Source organism: Pelodiscus sinensis, chromosome 24, assembly GCF_049634645.1.
Source record: "Pelodiscus sinensis isolate JC-2024 chromosome 24, ASM4963464v1, whole genome shotgun sequence".
NCBI classification, from domain to species: Eukaryota; Metazoa; Chordata; order Testudines; family Trionychidae; genus Pelodiscus; species Pelodiscus sinensis.
Window position 1 is genome coordinate 20,985,365 of NC_134734.1, and position 17,107 is coordinate 21,002,471.

At 50.2% G+C, this 17,107-nt stretch overlaps 2 protein-coding genes across 2 annotated transcripts; both read left to right on the plus strand.

The window, feature by feature from the left end:
* Positions 1 to 268: 268 nt before the first annotated feature.
* On the plus strand, positions 269 to 5,240 carry LOC142819634 (immunoglobulin alpha-2 heavy chain-like). Its single transcript, XM_075907927.1, has 5 exons — positions 269 to 594; positions 1,692 to 2,003; positions 2,588 to 2,698; positions 3,030 to 3,076; positions 4,335 to 5,240. The coding sequence occupies exons 1-5, from the start codon at positions 360 to 362 to the stop codon at positions 4,428 to 4,430; spliced, it is 801 nt and encodes a 266-aa protein (XP_075764042.1). The 5' UTR covers positions 269 to 359; the 3' UTR covers positions 4,431 to 5,240.
* A 3,273-nt stretch (positions 5,241 to 8,513) lies between these two features.
* On the plus strand, positions 8,514 to 15,199 carry LOC112545008 (immunoglobulin alpha-2 heavy chain-like). Its single transcript, XM_075908312.1, has 6 exons — positions 8,514 to 8,538; positions 10,220 to 10,549; positions 11,324 to 11,635; positions 12,455 to 12,565; positions 12,897 to 12,943; positions 14,204 to 15,199. The coding sequence occupies exons 1-6, from the start codon at positions 8,514 to 8,516 to the stop codon at positions 14,297 to 14,299; spliced, it is 921 nt and encodes a 306-aa protein (XP_075764427.1). The 3' UTR covers positions 14,300 to 15,199.
* Positions 15,200 to 17,107: the final 1,908 nt, after the last annotated feature.

Here is a 17,107-nt window from a genome sequence, read left to right on the forward strand (position 1 = left end):
TCTCCATTAAGCTTTGCAACTGGGAAAACAGCCTCTTCAATAGGCAAATGGGTGTTGAATAACGACTGTGTCTTTGCAAAGATTTCCTGGATTTTAATTGCATTTCCTTTCACTTGTGCAAGGTTATAGCAGGTGTCTTCGCATATAGGCTGCAGAGTGTAGATGTTGTCAGATGAAGTAATTTCTATTGCTGCGCTATCCATTCCCTCGGTGGCAGGTGCAGACCAGATGGAAACTGACCATAACCACGTTTTCTCTCTCCAGTGCTAGGAGTGCAGTCATTTCTGTACCAGCCTCAGCCGATCCAGTTTGTTGAAGTTGGTGACAACGTAACTTTCGACTGTTCTTCCACTCGGAATATGGAAGCGGGAAGTGCTGTGCTTTGGTATGTCAGAAGAGAAGGAGAGACACCCACATGCATTAAGCGCTGTTTGGATGATCAAAATGTGAGTAAATTTGTTTGCAAACACAAGTCACACAGCACGAAGCTGGAAATCAGCAACATCCAACAGAATGAGTCTGGCATTTACTACTGTGCATATAGATACGTCAGCTACCTGGTTTTCGGGAATGGATCTGCACTGATTGTTGGAGGTAAGGAACCCAGCCTTGTTTTGGGAAACTAATAACTGATTGACAAAGCATACTTTATATTCCCATTGAAATGTGACAGGATACAATAGCTCCCGAGGAACAGCCAAAGGGAAATAATACTTTAAGTTTAACAGAGCAGCTTACCATTAAATGATATGGGTACGCAAGTAATATAATGGAAATATTAAAACTTGGAAGTGCCAAAAGTGAACTCTCTATAGATGTACACGGCTCCTGGGTTGGAAAAATGTTAACCCTAAGGCTGCGTTAAAAGCATTTCCGGAAAAGAGCATCTAGACTGGCACAGATGCTTTTGCGCAAAAGCACTTTTTGCGGAAAAGTATCCATGCCAATCTAGACGCGGTTTTATGCAAGAAAGCCCCGATCGCCATTTTTGCTATTGGGGCTTTTTTGCACAAAATAGTCCTCTCCTGTCTACACTGGCCCTATTGCCAAATGCATTGGCGTAAGAGGGCTTATCCCTGAGCGGGAGCATCATAGTATTTGCACAAGAACACTGACAATCTTACATTAGATCATCAGTGTTCTTGTGCAAATTCAAGCGGCCAGTGTAGACAGCTGGCAAGTTTTTCCCCAAAAGCGGAAAAACAGAGCCTAAAAGTCCTCAAGGCACTAAACAATATTTTTAGTAAAAATATTTATCAAATCTATACGATGTCACAACAATTTCCTTGCAGCTAGTGCAGCTACGGAATGTGCTCTATGTTAGTGGGTGGTTTGCTCATTTCGTATTTCCATCTTCGATTCATTTGTTTCTTTGAATTGATGTCTTAGAGACAGATACGTGTAGTGGTGTTGAAACCGTGTTGTTTCCAGCATGTTACAGAGAGAAGATGGGTGAAGCGATATCTTTTATTGGACCCACTTTGGAGCATACACAAAGCTCTTCTTTGGGTCTGGGAAATGACATTGCGAGTTCTCTGTGAGCTCAACAGCCTGTCCCCCTCACAGACAGAATTTTGTCCAATAAAAGATATTATCTGATCCACCTGGTCTCTGGGAGAAAGAGTCACATCTGTAATCAGGCTGCTGCACACATGATAATGACACTGAATTCTCCACCATCCCTTGCTCAGACAGTTACACCGACAGAAGCGGGGTGTTGCTTCTGGTCCCATTTCCACACAGCAGCCAAGACACCAGGACAGCACATCTGGCCTGTGTGGTCCAGGGAGTGTCCGGCCCCGTCCATGTTTCCTGGAGCGTTTCTGGGGAGCGGCAGGAACAGGGGCTGATGCGCTGGTTGAAGGCGAAGGATGGATCTTTAACGCTCATAAATCACATCAGCGTCCCCTGGGACACCTGGGCCAGCGGGAAGATTTTCACCTGTGACGTCAAATTCAACTCTTCTGGCAGGAATCTGACTGCGAGTGCCGGGTACCCTGCCGGTGAGTGATCTTGCATTGCAGGGTCATGGGAACACAGAAGTGACAGAGGTGTGAAGGGGCCACACTCAGAACTCCCTCTATGTAAGTTTCCAGCACAGAATGCTGGACTCTTTGCGGCTTAGCTTGAATTTCTCTACCTTTTTCTCAACCTTTCTTTATAAAGTGCCCCGTTTTCAAAAGAAGGCCAAAGGGCTTGAATTGCAGCAAGGGAGTTTAAGGTTGAACATTACGAAAAATTTCCTAAAAGTCCAGGTGGTAAAACACTGGAATAAATTGCCTGGGGAGGTTGTGGAATCCACATCTCCAGAGATTTTTAAGAGCAGGTTGGACAGACGTCTGTCAGGGATGGTCTAGACGGTACCTGGTCCTTCCGTGAGGGCAGGGGACTGGACTTGACGAGCTCTCGAGGACCCTTTCCGTTCGGGGATTCTCTGAGAAGATGCTGCAGGCTCCGGTAGACTCTCACTGGGGGGTTGGGGCGCAGGGTGAAATAGGGATCAGGAGGGAGGGGCTGGATGCGGTGGCATCACAAACTTCTTGGCTCAACTCAGCTTCTTGTGTCTGTTTCGTCCCTTCCCCTACAGCCCCAGACAAGCAATGCTCACATTACCTCGTGCCCCTGGCGGCTGGGGCTGGGCTGCTGCTGCTGTCGGTGTCTCTGAGCCTCGTCTGGACCCTCTGCCCTTGCACACTAGGTGAGAAAAAGCCCCGCCCAGCCCCTCCCCCGCAGAGAGAAATCCTGCCCCCAGCTTGCTACTGGGGGCTGCAGCTGTCCCGTCCAAGTGTCAAATGTCACCCCTGCCAGCACCGGTCCCAGCGTATTCCCTTGTCCGGGGAGCGACACAGAACGGCTTTTACTGCCCATGACCCAGCCACCTTGTCCCTGGTTCAACATGAGCACTGGCCTTCCGACCAGTCTCTCTGCATTGGCCAGTCCAGAGCTCGGCTGCAACATCCCTCACTGAGCCTCCGCTGGGGGAGTGACGGTGGAAGAGAAACTCTGACTGTTCTCTCTGTCTGTTCCAGGATGCCGGCCCCGGATCTCAGCGCCTCCAGCTTCCCGGGAGCCCCAGGTACGGCTCTTCCCAAACTGTCCCTGTCTACATCAGCGGGTCTGTCTCAAGCATTTCTAATCCTCCCCTTACTAGATTGGGGATTTAAACTACTGGTTGTTCTGGAAGGAGCAGGTAAAGGCGAGATCGAGTGGTTGGAGTAGCAGGAAGGGAGGACAGAGACTTAGGGTGCATCTACACAGCAGCGTAATTTCGGAATATCAGACTCCGTGTCTAAAGTACAAGGCTTTATTTGGAAATAATGTCGAGCTGGAGGACGTCTTCCTCCGACTCCTGTACCCCTCATTTCACGAGGAGTAAGGGCAGTCGGAGGAAGAGTTTTCTTCCTTCGACCTCCTGCTGTGAAGATGGTGCTAAAAGCCGAGTTAAGCTATTTCCACTTCAGCTGCGCTATTGACATCACTGAAGTTGCATCACTTCATTCGACTTTAGCCCTGCCATGGAGACGTGCCCCTTCTGTGGGCTTTCCTACTAACTCACTGTAGGGTAGTAGACAGGATACTTTAGGGTGCATCTACACAACACCCAGAACTCGAAAGAAGATATACAATTTGCACTATGCAGATTGCTTATCTGATCTTGAATCTATTTAGAAATACCTTACTTTGACATTTAGTGCATCTACACAGCACCAAATTTCAAAATGATGCGCTATTATGAGCCATAGCTAATCTCTCATGCCGCAACGTTTACCAGGATTGTGAAATATCAAGCCCATTATTTCAAATAATATTTGGAAATAACGGGCGGCTTCTGTATATGCTATCCCGAAAGAGCTATGCCATCCAGACGTACCCTTACAGCTCCGGGACTCAGTTTCCCCATCTGTAAAAAAGTGGATAACAAGACGCCTGCTGCTGGATGAGGGGAAGTTTGATATTGATTTGGACCGCACTCTCTACTGGTTTTTGGTGTGCAGCTTTAACATTTCTCTGAAAAAGAGTTTTGAGACATTATATTCCTAAAGCACATGTAGGTTTCCCACTGAAAGGTGCTATGGGCCTGATCCAGAGCTCACTGATCTCAGGAGGAGACTGTCCATTTATATGGGCTTTGGGTCTGGCAAAATCCTGTCAACAGATGAGTTCTTACAGTGCAAATCCAGCCAGGGTCCATTCTGACGCACTGTCTCCACGACAAGCAGGGGAATCAGAGATGAGGGGGAGTTTTTTATCAGGTTATACCCACTTGGATGCCCAGCTTGTACTCCCTCATTTCACAAAGTGGGTGGCTAATTTTACTGACTGTCGCCAAACAGGCTGGAATCGTCTACTCTCATCTGGATTTCGATTCGCGGAATCGTGGCGGGCGCACGCTGCAGCAACCAGCCAGAGGGAAACGTTCAAAACCCTGAGCTGTCCGGTGCAAGAGAATCTGCACATGGGAACTGACGGCTGGGTCTCTGCTGACCGGACGTGGCAGCTGGAAGAAGGTTCTGTCTGTCGCCGTCGCCTTTCTCTTTAGTTTTCTCCACTTCTCTGGTTAGAATATGCAGAGCCCAGCCTCACCAGGTGGGAAATCTCCTTTGGGGATATAAAGGTTTCCTGGTGCAGGAGACTTTACACGTCACGTGTGTGTTAGACTGCAAGCTCTTTGGGGCAGGGACTGTCTCTTTGTCTGTGTTTGTGCAGCGCCTGGCACCACGGGCCCTGGTCCAACACTGGAGCTGCTGGGTGCTATGGCAACACAATTATTGTTCTCATCACCCTCCCCCCATCTGAAGGCGAACTTGGACACAGCTGAGCAGCACAAGGAGTGAGGCCGGCTGGCAGGAGCCTGAGTGTGTCGCAGCTCCCGGCTCTCCGGAAGGCGCGGGCTCCCCTTGCAGTAACGCCCCATGGACATGTCAGGGGAGTCTGCAGGGGAAGGACGGATGCGGGAGCAGCTGGGAGGGGTGAGAATCTCTCCCCAGGCAGGTGCTGGAGCTGCTACTGCAGGTTGACCTCCAGGCACCAGATTTCCCCCCAAATGTGAGACCCAGAGGATCCAAGTTCCGGCCATGTAACAGCAACATGTTCCCCACAGCGGGAGCTCTCCCAGTGCCCGAGCCTGCCCCCGCTGCCTGTTTACATCCCAACGTGCTGTTCTTCAGGCTGTCCCTGTGCCCCTCATTAAAACCCGACGCAGCCCCGCCAGTGATGTGTGCGTCACGTTTGTCACCCTCTCTGGGCCTCCAGCTCGGCTCCCTGGGCAATAGGAAAGTGACGAGTTCAACCCTCCGGGCCAGATGCCACTTTGGTTTGCAGCAGCCTCAGTCTGGCCTTTCCCATAAGGCCCTTGTACGAAATGGGCTGGGGAGTGTCACGGAGTGGGGGGGGGGGAGCCACTGGGCCCTGCACCCCACCCGCAGCCAGAGGAGACTCTCAGGCGGCAGGTAGAACAGAAGGTTTGTTGGTTCCCAGGGACACAGCGTAGCACAGACTTGTTGTTAACACAGGAACCAGGAGCCGTCAGCACAATCCAGCCTGGGGAGAGAGGGGACCAGAGCCAGCACCCTGGCCCCCTCCCTGCAACCTCAGCCCGCCCGGACTAGCTCACACCCTCAGCCACCAGCCCCAGTCCTGCAGGCAGCTCTGCCTCCTCCCTTGGCCTCCTGGTTCCATCTCCCACCTAGACTCAGGTTACAAGTCAGCCTGAGCCAATGTGTCTATACTGGGCTGGGCAGCCTAGGGCAGCCTCCCTCAGTGAGAGTCACGCCCAAAACTCCCTGGCACCAATGTATTGCTCAGGGAAACTGAGGCGCGCGCGCCGACACACACACACACACACACACACACACACACACACACAGAGTTACTACAGAACACCACAGGACAGTAGGAATCACACACAACAGAACAAAGCAAACAGAGCGACCCCAACCCCCACTCCCTCACAGGGAGACACGGTGTGACTAGTGCTCTGATTTCTAGGTCTGAGCTGTGGAAGCCCTGACAACAGGCAGCCCCTCCCCAGCCAGCCTGGGGGCCTGTTTCTCTTTTGTACCAAGTCCCTCCCCACCGTTATTCAAATCGCAAGCCCACGTTGCCCTCTATTGTCAGCTCTGTCAGGGCACTCAGGGACAGATGCACTTTCCTTCTCTCTCCCTGTGCCCTGCGGCCACACGCACTTGCTCACCAGCCCCGCTCAGTTTGCTGTCAGCCAGTTTATTGCTCGATCTGAGGGGTCGCCGCTTGGACTCCAGGGACTGCAGCAGGAGCAAGGCCTCTAGCCAGTGTTCCCTGTAAGCTGAGTGCCTGGGTGGCCACCCAGTAGAGACTGAAATGCCGCCCAGCTGATAGGAGAGCCACCCCTGCCATCCATAGCCAACAGCATGTGTGTTTTTCTCCTAGTGGTGCACATCCACATATTATTTGGTGCATTAATAAAAATTCATTCTGTACATAGATGGAAAAAATAGAGGAACCCTTGCTCCTACCCCTATTAGCCATGTTTCAGAATCGCACTAGACACCTGTTAGGGATGTGAATTGTTAACCTGTTACTCAGCTAAGGTTAACCGGTGGGGCCCAGGAGTCAGCAGACAGGAACTGCTCTGACCAAGACATTAGAGTAGCCCCTGCCTAGAGCAGCGGGGTGGAGAGGATGGGAGGCTGTTAAATATGTTTAACCAGTTAACCCATAAAATAGGGTTTTACATTCTTAGCGCCCATCTGCATTGACAGGCACATAAAGACATTTGAAAATCTGGCCCAAGGTCACTTTTTAAAACCAGATGCTTCTGAAAATCCAACCCCGCATTGTCGTATTTCTCCGAAATGTCAGAGCTTGTAAGTGCTATTAAATGATCATTTCAAGTGCCATTAAACTCCACATCATTGTTACAGACAAGTGTCCTAGCACCACAACGTTTGCTACAGGAACAGACCAAGCATGGAAGGCTGGGGGTTACGTTCACACTGTGAAAAACCCAAGTGGTTTAGGAGCATTTTCCTTTCCAAATCAATGGGCCTTGTGCTCCCACATCTAACCTGTTAGGGTATGTCTACACTACCACCCTAGTTCGAACTAGGGTGGTAATGTAGGCAACCGGAGTTGCAAATGAAGCCCGGGATTTGAATTTCCCGGGCTTCATTTGCATAAAGCCGGGCGCCGCCATTTTTAAATGTCCGCTAGTGCAGACTCCGTGCCGTGTGTAGCCGCGTGGCACAGACTAGGTAGTTCGGACTAGGCTTCCTAGTTCGAACTACCATTACTCCTCATTCCACATTCCACGAGGAGTAACGGTAGTTCGGACTAGGAAGCCTAGTCCGAACTACCTAGTCCGTGCCGTGTGTAGCCGCGTGGCACGAAATGGCGGCGCCCGGCTTTATGCAAATGAAGCCCGGGCTATTCAAATCCCAGGCTTCATTTGCAACTCCGGTTGCCTACATTACCACCCTAGTTCAAACTAGGGTGGTAGTGTAGACATACCCTCAGTTAAGGTCAATCGGTGGGGGCCCAGCAGCCAGCAGGACACCAGGGCAGCTCCTGCCTGTGGCGGAGGGCGGGGGGGGCTGTTAAATATGTGTAACCCCGAAGGAGATTACCTAGATTCCTGGGGCTCTGGCAGCTCAGGGAGAGGCACACGGTCCCTGGTAGGGAGGGGGAGCCAAGGCAAACTCAGAGTCCGCCCGGCAACAAATAGGCATGAGATGCCCTTCCCAGGGAGGAGAGGGGAGATGTGTGTGTGTGTGTGTGTGTGTGTGTGTGTGTGTGTGTGTGTGTGTGTGTCCCCTGAATGTGTGTGTGTGTGTGTGTGTGTGTGTGTGTGTGTGTCCCCTGAGAACTGGCCTCTGCGGGGGGGAGGGGGTGTCCCCTGAGAACTGGCCTCTAGGGACCCGAACGCAAGATCCCTCCACTGGGCTTTTCCTTTCTCCTTATTCCCAGTTTGTGGAGTTCGCTGGGAAACTTCCCCAGCCAGGCGGAGTTAGCCCCCAGCTCCCTCCGTAAGACCAGTCACGGTCAGCCCTGCTCTGTCTGCTAGTGTGTGTGTGTGTCTGGACACTGGGCTAGGAGACTACAGTCTGGATTTTAGTTCAGTTGTGTCATCTGCACCTTGAGCCCTGCACCCCTTTGTGGTGAGGGGAAATCCTGGGACCGAAGCCGCCTGATTCCTGCCGGAAGAAAATCCTTGTGAGCAGAGATCAGCCCCCTGCCGCGACTGAGGAGTCCAGAGTCATCTCTGAACCTGAGGATCGTCCATGGAGTTTGTGAGAGCATCAGCTTTTAGTCAGTCTGGGAGTTTGTTTTGGGGACCCCCTTTTCCCTGACCTGTGTCCTCAAGCCAGGGAGTAAGGGTTTGGGGCTTTTATAACCTGCTGCATATTACACCTGTGGAGGGATTTACCACCTTCTCCCGCTTGTGAGTCCTTTGGGCTGTACTGAACTGTGGAAGCAGGCTCCTGACATAAGTGGGGGCAGGTCAAAGGGGAATACTGAGTGGGGGCAGGATAAGCATGTTTAGGCGGGAAAAGGAAAACGGTAACTTGTTTGGCTCTCAGCCAGACATGATAGCTGCTGTATCCTGCCTAGCAACAAGTTTGGGCATGTCAAGTAGTGGTCGTTTACTGCGCTGTATAAAGGAGTTCACCTGGCTGCGTCCAGTAGAAATCCCCTTGTGATTTCTCCATAGCGCTGTGCATTAAAGTTCGGTTCATCAGGTCTCCGGCCTCCATCTTGACTTTTCTCCAACAGAACCCACTCAGCCACACTGCTAAACCACTGCAGAGAAGAATTTCGTGGTCATCGGTCAGCAAGGGCCCCAACAAAGTACGCGTACCCACGGGACACTAATCTTACATTGGCTACATCAAGTCACGAGACTGGGGCAAGTCACAGGTATTAGCCTCATGGGCACCAGCAAACCTAAAGCTAGTGTTTTACCCTGTTATGTTATATTTGTCTCCTGTTGAATATAATTAGTGTGTTGAACATATTGTAAGTGTTTGTGTTATTTCTTGGAAGTCTCCAACTATCTGGCAAGTACGTGGGGATTACCCTGTGGTTAGAATTTTCCTCCCAAGCTGCCTTGGTGACCCGGAAGGAGGGAGGAGGGTGGAGGCACTGCCAAATTCATCGGGAAAAAAAAAGAGGATACACCCTGCTGAGTGGGCAGCAGGATCCAGACTAACCCAGACCTGTCCCTCAAAACCTGTAAACAGATTGGCATTAAAGAAGGTAACCGGGTGGAGAGGGGGTGCTACATATGTTTAACCAGTTGAACAGTTAAACAGGAGTTTTCATCCTTAGCGCCCATGTCCCTTGATAGACACCTAAAGACATTTGAAAATCTGGCCCAAGGTCACTTTTTAAAATAAGACGCTTTTGAAAATCACATCCCGCATTGTCATATTTCTCTCATATCTCAGAGCTTCCAAGTGCTATTAACTGATGATTTCAGGTGCTACTAAACCCCACCAGATTGTTACAGACAAGTGTCCTAGCACCAGACAGTATGCTATAACAACAGACCAAGCATGGAAGGCTGCGGAGAGAGTAACATTGTGAAAACACCCAAGTGATTTAGGAGCATTTTCCATTCAAAGTCAATGGGTTTTGTGCTCCCCCATCACGGGGGTTTCGTTATGTGGACCATCCATGTTCCGGGTGTGTGAAATTATTCTGACTCACTCGGGTACATCCATGAGCCACTGGACCGTAGAGAAGTTCGACAAGAAATGCTGCTGCTGCTGTAGATGCTGCACCCACCCAGCTAGTGTCTGTCATCACATCACATGCTCTTCAGAGGCATCCTCACTGGAAAGGACCCAGACACTGCACCCAGTCACTGCAGCACTGCACTAGGCACCAGCCCTCGGGCTAGTGTGTCAGGATTTTCTTCTTTTTTCTGAAAATGATTTTTGCCGAATTTCTGCTTTTATCATCTTTAGGTAAAACTTCTGTGTTCAGCTTTGGAACTGGGAAAACTGCCTCTTCAAGAAGAAAATGGGTGTTGAATATTTGCCCTGTCTTTGGAAAGATTTCCTGGATTTTAATTGCATTTCCTTTCACTTGTATAAGGTTATAGCAGGTCTTTTAGCATTTAGGCTGCAAGGGATAGATGTTCTCAGACTAAGTAATTTCTATTGCGGCGCTACCCATTCCCTCTGTGGCAGGTGGAGACCAGATGGAAACTGCCCATAACCACGTTTTCTCTCTCCAGTGCTAGGAGTGCAGTTATTTCTGTACCAGCCTCAGCCGATCCAGTTTGTGGAAGTCGGTCACAGCGCAGAGATCCACTGTTCTTCCACTGAAAACTTGGAAGGGGGAGGGAATGTGTTTTGGTATCTGAGAAGAGAAGGAGAGACACCCAGATGTATTAAGCGCTGTTTGGATGATAAAAATGTGAGTAAATTTGCTTGCAAACATGAGCCACACAGCACGATGCTGGAAATCAGCAACATCGAAAAGAACGAGTCTGGCGTTTACTACTGTGCATATATCCACAGCAGCTACCTGATTTTCGGGAATGGATCCACACTGATTGTTGGAGGTAAGAAACCTACCTTGTTTAGGGAGACTAAAAACGGATTAACAAAGCATACTTCATGTTCCCATTGAAATGTGACAAGGTACAATAGCTCCTGCAGAATAGCTAAATGGGAAGTAATATTTTTAGCGAAACAGATCAGCTAACCATTAAATGATATGGGTGCAGAAGGAATATAATGCATTTTCTATCTGAAAATATTAAAACTTAAAAATGCCACAAGAGAACTACAGACGTCTCTCTATAGATGTTCACAGCGCCTTGGTTGGGAAAATGTTAACCCTAAAACATCTCATGGCGCAAAAGGAAATTTTGAGTACAAATATTTATCAAAGGTATAAAATGACACAAAAATTTCCTTGCAGATAGTGCAGCTACGGAACGTGCTCTGTGTTACTGGGTAGTTTGCTCATTTCGTATTTCCACCTTCAATAGATTTGTTTCTTCGAATTGGTGTCTTAGAGACAGATACGTGCAGTGGTGCTGTAGCCGTGTTGTTCCCAGGAGATTAGAGAGACAGGATGGGTGAAGTAATATCTTTTATTGGATCCACTTTGCAGACAAGATTTCGAGCTTGCACAGAGTTCTTTTTCGGGTCTGGGAAATGACATTGCGAGCTCTCTGTGAGCTCGATACCCTGTCTCTCTCACCGACAGAATTTGGTCCAATAAAAGATATTACCTGATCCACCTGGTCTCTGAGCAAAAGAGTCACATCTGTAATCAGGCTGCAGCTCACCCAATGATCACAATGAATTCTCCACCTCCTTCTGCTCAGACAGTTACACCGACAGGAATAGGGTGTTGCTGCTGGTCCCATTTCCACACGGCAGCCAAGACACCGTGACAGCACATCTGGCCTGTGTGGTCCAGGGAGTGTCCGGTCCCGTCCATGTTTCCTGGAGCGTTTCTGGAGAGCGGCAGGAACAGGGGCTGACGCGCTGGTTGAAGGCGAAGGATGGATCTTTAACACTCGTAAATCACATCAGCGTCCCCTGGGACACCTGGGCCAGCGGGAAGATTTTCACCTGTGACGTCAAATTCAACTCTTCTGGCAGGAGTGTGAATGCGAGTGCCGGGTACCCTGCGGGTGAGTGATCTTGTATTGGAGGGTCATGGGAACACAGAAGTGACAGAGGTGTGAAGGGGCCACACTCAGAGCTCCCTCCATGTAAGTTTCCAGCACAGAAAGTTGGACTATTCTGCAGCTTAGCTTGAATTTCTCTGCACAATTTAGGGACAGTAACTTGTGACATTCCAGTGAAAGCAATTAGTGTAGCTCTGATCTCTAGGGCATCCTGCACCCAGATGGTACATAATGAATCCAGTTAAAGAGTTCAGTAATCATTATCCATACAGATCTTTCCCACTGAGCTATAACGTGAGGGAGAGGGGGGGGGTGAGGAGAGACCTACAGGGAGGATTCTGTAGGTGGCAGAAAGTGCAACTATTCTGATTACAGGAGACATGATTTGCCTAATGGAAAAGGAGCCACACAAACAAAAAGGCCAATGGGCTTATTTTGGAGCTAGGGAGGTTTAAGGTTGGACATTAGAAAAACTTCTTGGCTGTCAGGGGGGTGAAACACAGGAATAAATTGCCTGGGGGGGTTGTGGAATCTCCATCCCTGCAGATATTTATAAGCAGGTTGGACAGACACCTGTCAGGGATGGTCTAGCCGGTGCTTGGTCCTGCCTTGGGGGCAGAGGACTGGACTCGACGAGCTCTCGAGGTCCCTTCCCTTTCTAGGATTCTCTGAGAAGATGCTGCAGGCTCCGGTAGACTCTCACTGGGGGGGTTGAGGCGCAGGGTGAAACAGGGATCAGGGGGGAGGGGCTGGATATGGTGGCATCACAAACCTCTTGGCTCAACTCAGCTTCTTGTGTCTGTTTGGTCCCTTCCCCCACAGCCCCAGACCGGCATTGCTCACATTACCTCGTGCCCCTGGCGGCTGGGGCTGGGCTGCTGCTGCTGTCAGTGTCTCTGAGCCTCGTCTGGACCCTCTGCCGCTGCACACTAGGTGAGAAAAAGCCCCGCCCTGCCCCTCCCCCGCAGAGAGAAATCCTGCCCCCAGCTTGCTACTGGGGGCTGCAGCTGTCCCATCCAAGCTGCAAATGTCACCCCTGCCGGCACCGGTCCCAGCGTATTCCCTTGTCGGGGGGCGACACAGAACGGCTTTTACTGCCCATGACCCAGCCACTTTGTCCCTGGTTCAACATGAGCACTGGCCTTCCTGAGCAATCTCTCTCCATTGGCCAGTCCAGAGCTCGGCTGCACCATCCCTCACTGAGCCTCCGCTGGGCGAGTGACCGTGGAAGAGGAACTCTGACTGTTCTCTCTGTCTGTTCCAGGATGCTGGCCCCGGATCTCAGCGCCTCCAGCTTCCCGGGAGCCCCAGGTACGGCTCTTCCCAAACTGTCCCTGTCTACATCAGCGGGTCTGTCTCAAGCATTTCTAATCCTCCCCCATCCTAGATTGGGGATTTGAACAACTGATTGTTCTTTAAGGAGCAGGTGAAGGTGAGATCGAGCGTTTGGAGTAGCAGGAGGGGAGGACAGAGACTTAGGGTGCATCTACACAGCAGCGTAATTTCGGAATAACAGAGTGTGCATCCACAGTACAAGCCATTATTTGGAAATAATGTCGAGCTGGAGGATTTCTTCCTCCAACTCCTGTACCCCTCATTTCCTGTGGAGTAAGGGCAGTCAGATGAAGAGTGTTCTTCCTTCAACCTCCTGCTGTGGAGACGGCGCCAAAAGCTATTTCCACTTCTCTTGTGCAATTGACGTCACTAAAGTTGCGTCGCTTCATTCAACTTTAGCTCTACCGTGCAGACATGCCCCTTCTGTGTTTTTTGCTACTAACTCACTGTACGGTAATGGACAGGTCACTGAGAGTGCATCTACACAGCACCCTACACTCAAAATACGATGCACAATTTGCATTATGCAAATTGTGTATCTTATGTCGAATCTATTTCAATATAGCTTATTTTGAAATGTGGCCCATCTACACAGCACCAAATTTTGAAATAACACGCTATTTCGAGCCACCTTTTCCTTTGTGCTACGAGGTTTACTGGGATGGCGAAATATAGCGCTCATTATTTAAAAAAATATGTGGAAATAACGGGCAGCTTGTGTAGACACTATCCCAAAATAGCCATGCCGTGTACACGTACCCTTACTACTCTGGGACTCAGTTTCCACATCTGAAAAAAGTGGATAAGAAGACGTCTGCGGTTGGATAATGGGAAGTTTGATATTGATTTGTACCGTAGTCTCTACAGGCTTTTGCTGTGCAGCTGGGAGTAAGTTTTAGCATTTCAATGAAAAAGAGTTTGAAAACATTATATTTAGAAAGCACATGTAGGTTTCCCACCGAAAAGTGCTATGGGCCTGATCCAGAGCTCACCGATCTCAGGAGGAGACTGTCCGTTTATATGGGGTTTGGGTCTGGCAAAATACTCTCAGCAGATGCGTTCTTATAGTCCGACTCCACTGAAGGTCCATTCTGACAGCGCACACAGTTTACAAGACAAGCAGGGAATCAAAGACGAGGGGGAGATTTTCATCAGGCTACTCTCTTTTGGATGCCCAGTTCGTATTCCCTCAGTTTACAAGGCAGGTGGCTAATTTTACGAACTGTCACCAAACAGGCTGGAATCGTCTACTCTCATCTGGATTTCGATTCGCGGAATCGCGGCGGGCGCACGCTGCAGCGATCGGCCAGAGGGAAACGTGCAAAACCCTGAGCTGTCTGGTGCAAGAGAATCCGCACGTGGGGAGTGACGGCTGGGTCTCTGCTGACCAGACGTGGCAGCTAGAAGAAGGCTCCGTCTGTCGCCGTCGCCTTTCTCTTTCATTTCCTCCACTTTTCTGGTTAGAATATGCAAAACCCAGCCTCACCAGGTGGGAAATCTCCTTTGGGGATATAAAGGCTTCCTGGTGCAGGTGACTTTACACATCACGTGTGTGTTAGGCTGGAAGCTCTTTGGGGCAGGGACTGTCTCTTTGTCTGTGTTTGTGCAGCACCTGGCGCCACGGGTCCTGGTCCACCACTGGGGCTCCTGGGTGCTATGGCGACACAATAATTGCTCTCATCACCCTCCCCTCATCTGCAGGGGGACCCAGACACAGCTGAGCAGCACAAGGAGTGAGGCCGGCTGGCAGGAGCCTGCAGAGGGGCCGTGCAGCCCCTGTGTGTGCCGCAGCTCCCTTTATAGTGTGCGCGGGCTCCCTTTGCAGTACCGCCCCATGGACGTGCCGGAGGAGTCTGCAGGGGAAGGACGGATGCGGAAGCAGCTGGGAGGGGCGAGAATCTCTCCCCGGGCCGGTGCTGGCGCCGCTACTCCCCTGCTGCCTCTAGAGGGGAGTTTCTCAGTGACTGGTCCGTAGAACGACTCCGGGCCCTGACATCCCCTGACACAGTTAAGAAAAGCAGCAAGCCGGTCACTGGTATTGAAAAGCTGCACAAGAGGCTGCTGTTTTCCCCATGGGTGAGATGCACAGACCCCATCTGCCAGCCCTGGGCACCGTCCAATAACAACCTGTTCCCCATGGCGGGAGCTCTGCTAATGCCTTTGCCGCCTATTTCCATCACTGCTTGTTGTTCTTCAAGCTGTCACTGTGTCCCTCATTAAAAACAGACAGCAACCCTGCCAGTGATATGTTTGTGTGTGTGGCCTTTTTTACCTGTTCAATGTCTCAAGTTCAACGTCGTGTGTACTAGGAAAGGTGACCTTTTAAATTCTCTGGACCAGATTGTGCTCTGGTTTGCATCAGCGTGAAACTGGAGGCGCTCAGTTGCAGTCAGTGGAATTACTCCGGATTTACATCGGTGTTTCTTAGAGCGGCATCTGGCTCTTTCTAGCCCACGTTGCCTCTGACTTCCTTTTGAAGGAGGCTACCACCAAAGTGTTACAGACCACTTGTTACACACACACTTGTTACACCCCTTCACATATGGCAAAGGCTGTTTCACAGAGGATGGTGATCAATTGTTCTCCGGATGGTCCCACAAGAAGTAACGGGCTTAATCTGCAACAAGGGTGATTTAGGTCAGATGTTAGGAAAATCTTTGTACCTCTTAAGGGTGGTTTAGCTCTGGGACGGCTTCCAAGGGAGGACAAGGACTCCTCATCATTAGGGACTTTTAAGAATAGGTTGGGCCAACCCCTGTCAGGCACGGTCTAGGTTTATTTGGTCTGGAACTTGACTTTTTGAGGACCCTTCTAGTCTAATGTTTTCTGAATCAGCGTGCCAGGATAAAATGAATGACTACAGGCAGAATCTGATCCCAGGTATCCCGGCAGAGTGAGCTCGATGGGTGTGCAGGAAGATCAGGTCCCTCCTGAGCCATCAAACTGAGGTCTTGGCCGAATGGCAACTGATGTCATGGAAGATGCTTTCAGACAGACAAGAGCAGCTGGCTCTGGTTCCTTGGATCAACTTCCCAGTGGGGTAAATACTAGAGCTGGTCAGGAGTCTTTAGAGGAAACATGGCCCTTGTGTTGAAATGGTGGGGGGGGGGGATTTCCAAAGGAAAAGGGTCTGTGTTGGTTTTGTTTTAGGGCATGAGAGAGTTTCAGAATTGCAAAATGAAAAACTCCCATTCTCAAGCTCAAAATGGCAGCTTGCTAGAGGTTTAAGCTCTCTCTCGATAGATAGATAGATAGATAGATAGATAGATGTGTTATATATTTTAGAGCATTTGTTCATGTCTGTGAGTCCATTTATTCAAGAGCTCCTCCCAGTCGGTAAGAGCTAGACCCGCCAAATTTGGTATGCAGGTTTCTCTTATCCTAGCTTAATGTAAGGTCAGGATTTGGTTGTGCCAGGACAATGGGGTGTGCCTGGAATGAGACTGGTTCACATCCAGCAGAAAGGGAGGGGTGAGAGAGCAGGGAAAGTTATACTCCTGAAGGACCACAGGGGGGCAGCAAGTGCTGCAGCCCTAGGGAGCAGCCACTGGCCAGCAGCAGGGCCCCTACTACTCCAGGGTGCCCCCAGGGAGCAGTTGCACACTGTGCCATATGACTCCTGCTACTCCAGGCTAGCTCCAGGGAGCAGCTGGAAGGCAGGCAGTGTAGCCCTCCACCCGGGCCAGACCCAGGCAATGCCGGTAAATCTTTTAGTAGTTCAACAAAATGTTACAATTCCACATTATCTTCTCTCTATATATAAAAAAGTTTTTCCTGCTGGACGACAGAATGTTCTTGCCGGGCAACAGAATGACGTCATCAGGCTCTCTCAGTGAAGCGAACGCAGCCGGGAGAGGCAAGGAGGCGTAGTGAGCAGAGGGCGCAGCCCCCTAGTCATGGTCACAATAGAAAGGAGACACCCCACAGTTATTCAGCCAAAACATTTCCCTGCACCCACACCAAAGTTGAGTTTTGGTTCCAGAAAAATTGTTGGAGATTTTGCCTTTTCATCGCTGTTCGAGACAGGACGAATCTGTCAATATCTTCTCAATATGTGTGGGATGGGAAATCCGTTTTCTGCCCACTGCTGGGGGTGGCATGAGTGTAAAGTTGCTCCTGCTGCTGCAGCCGGCTACATTC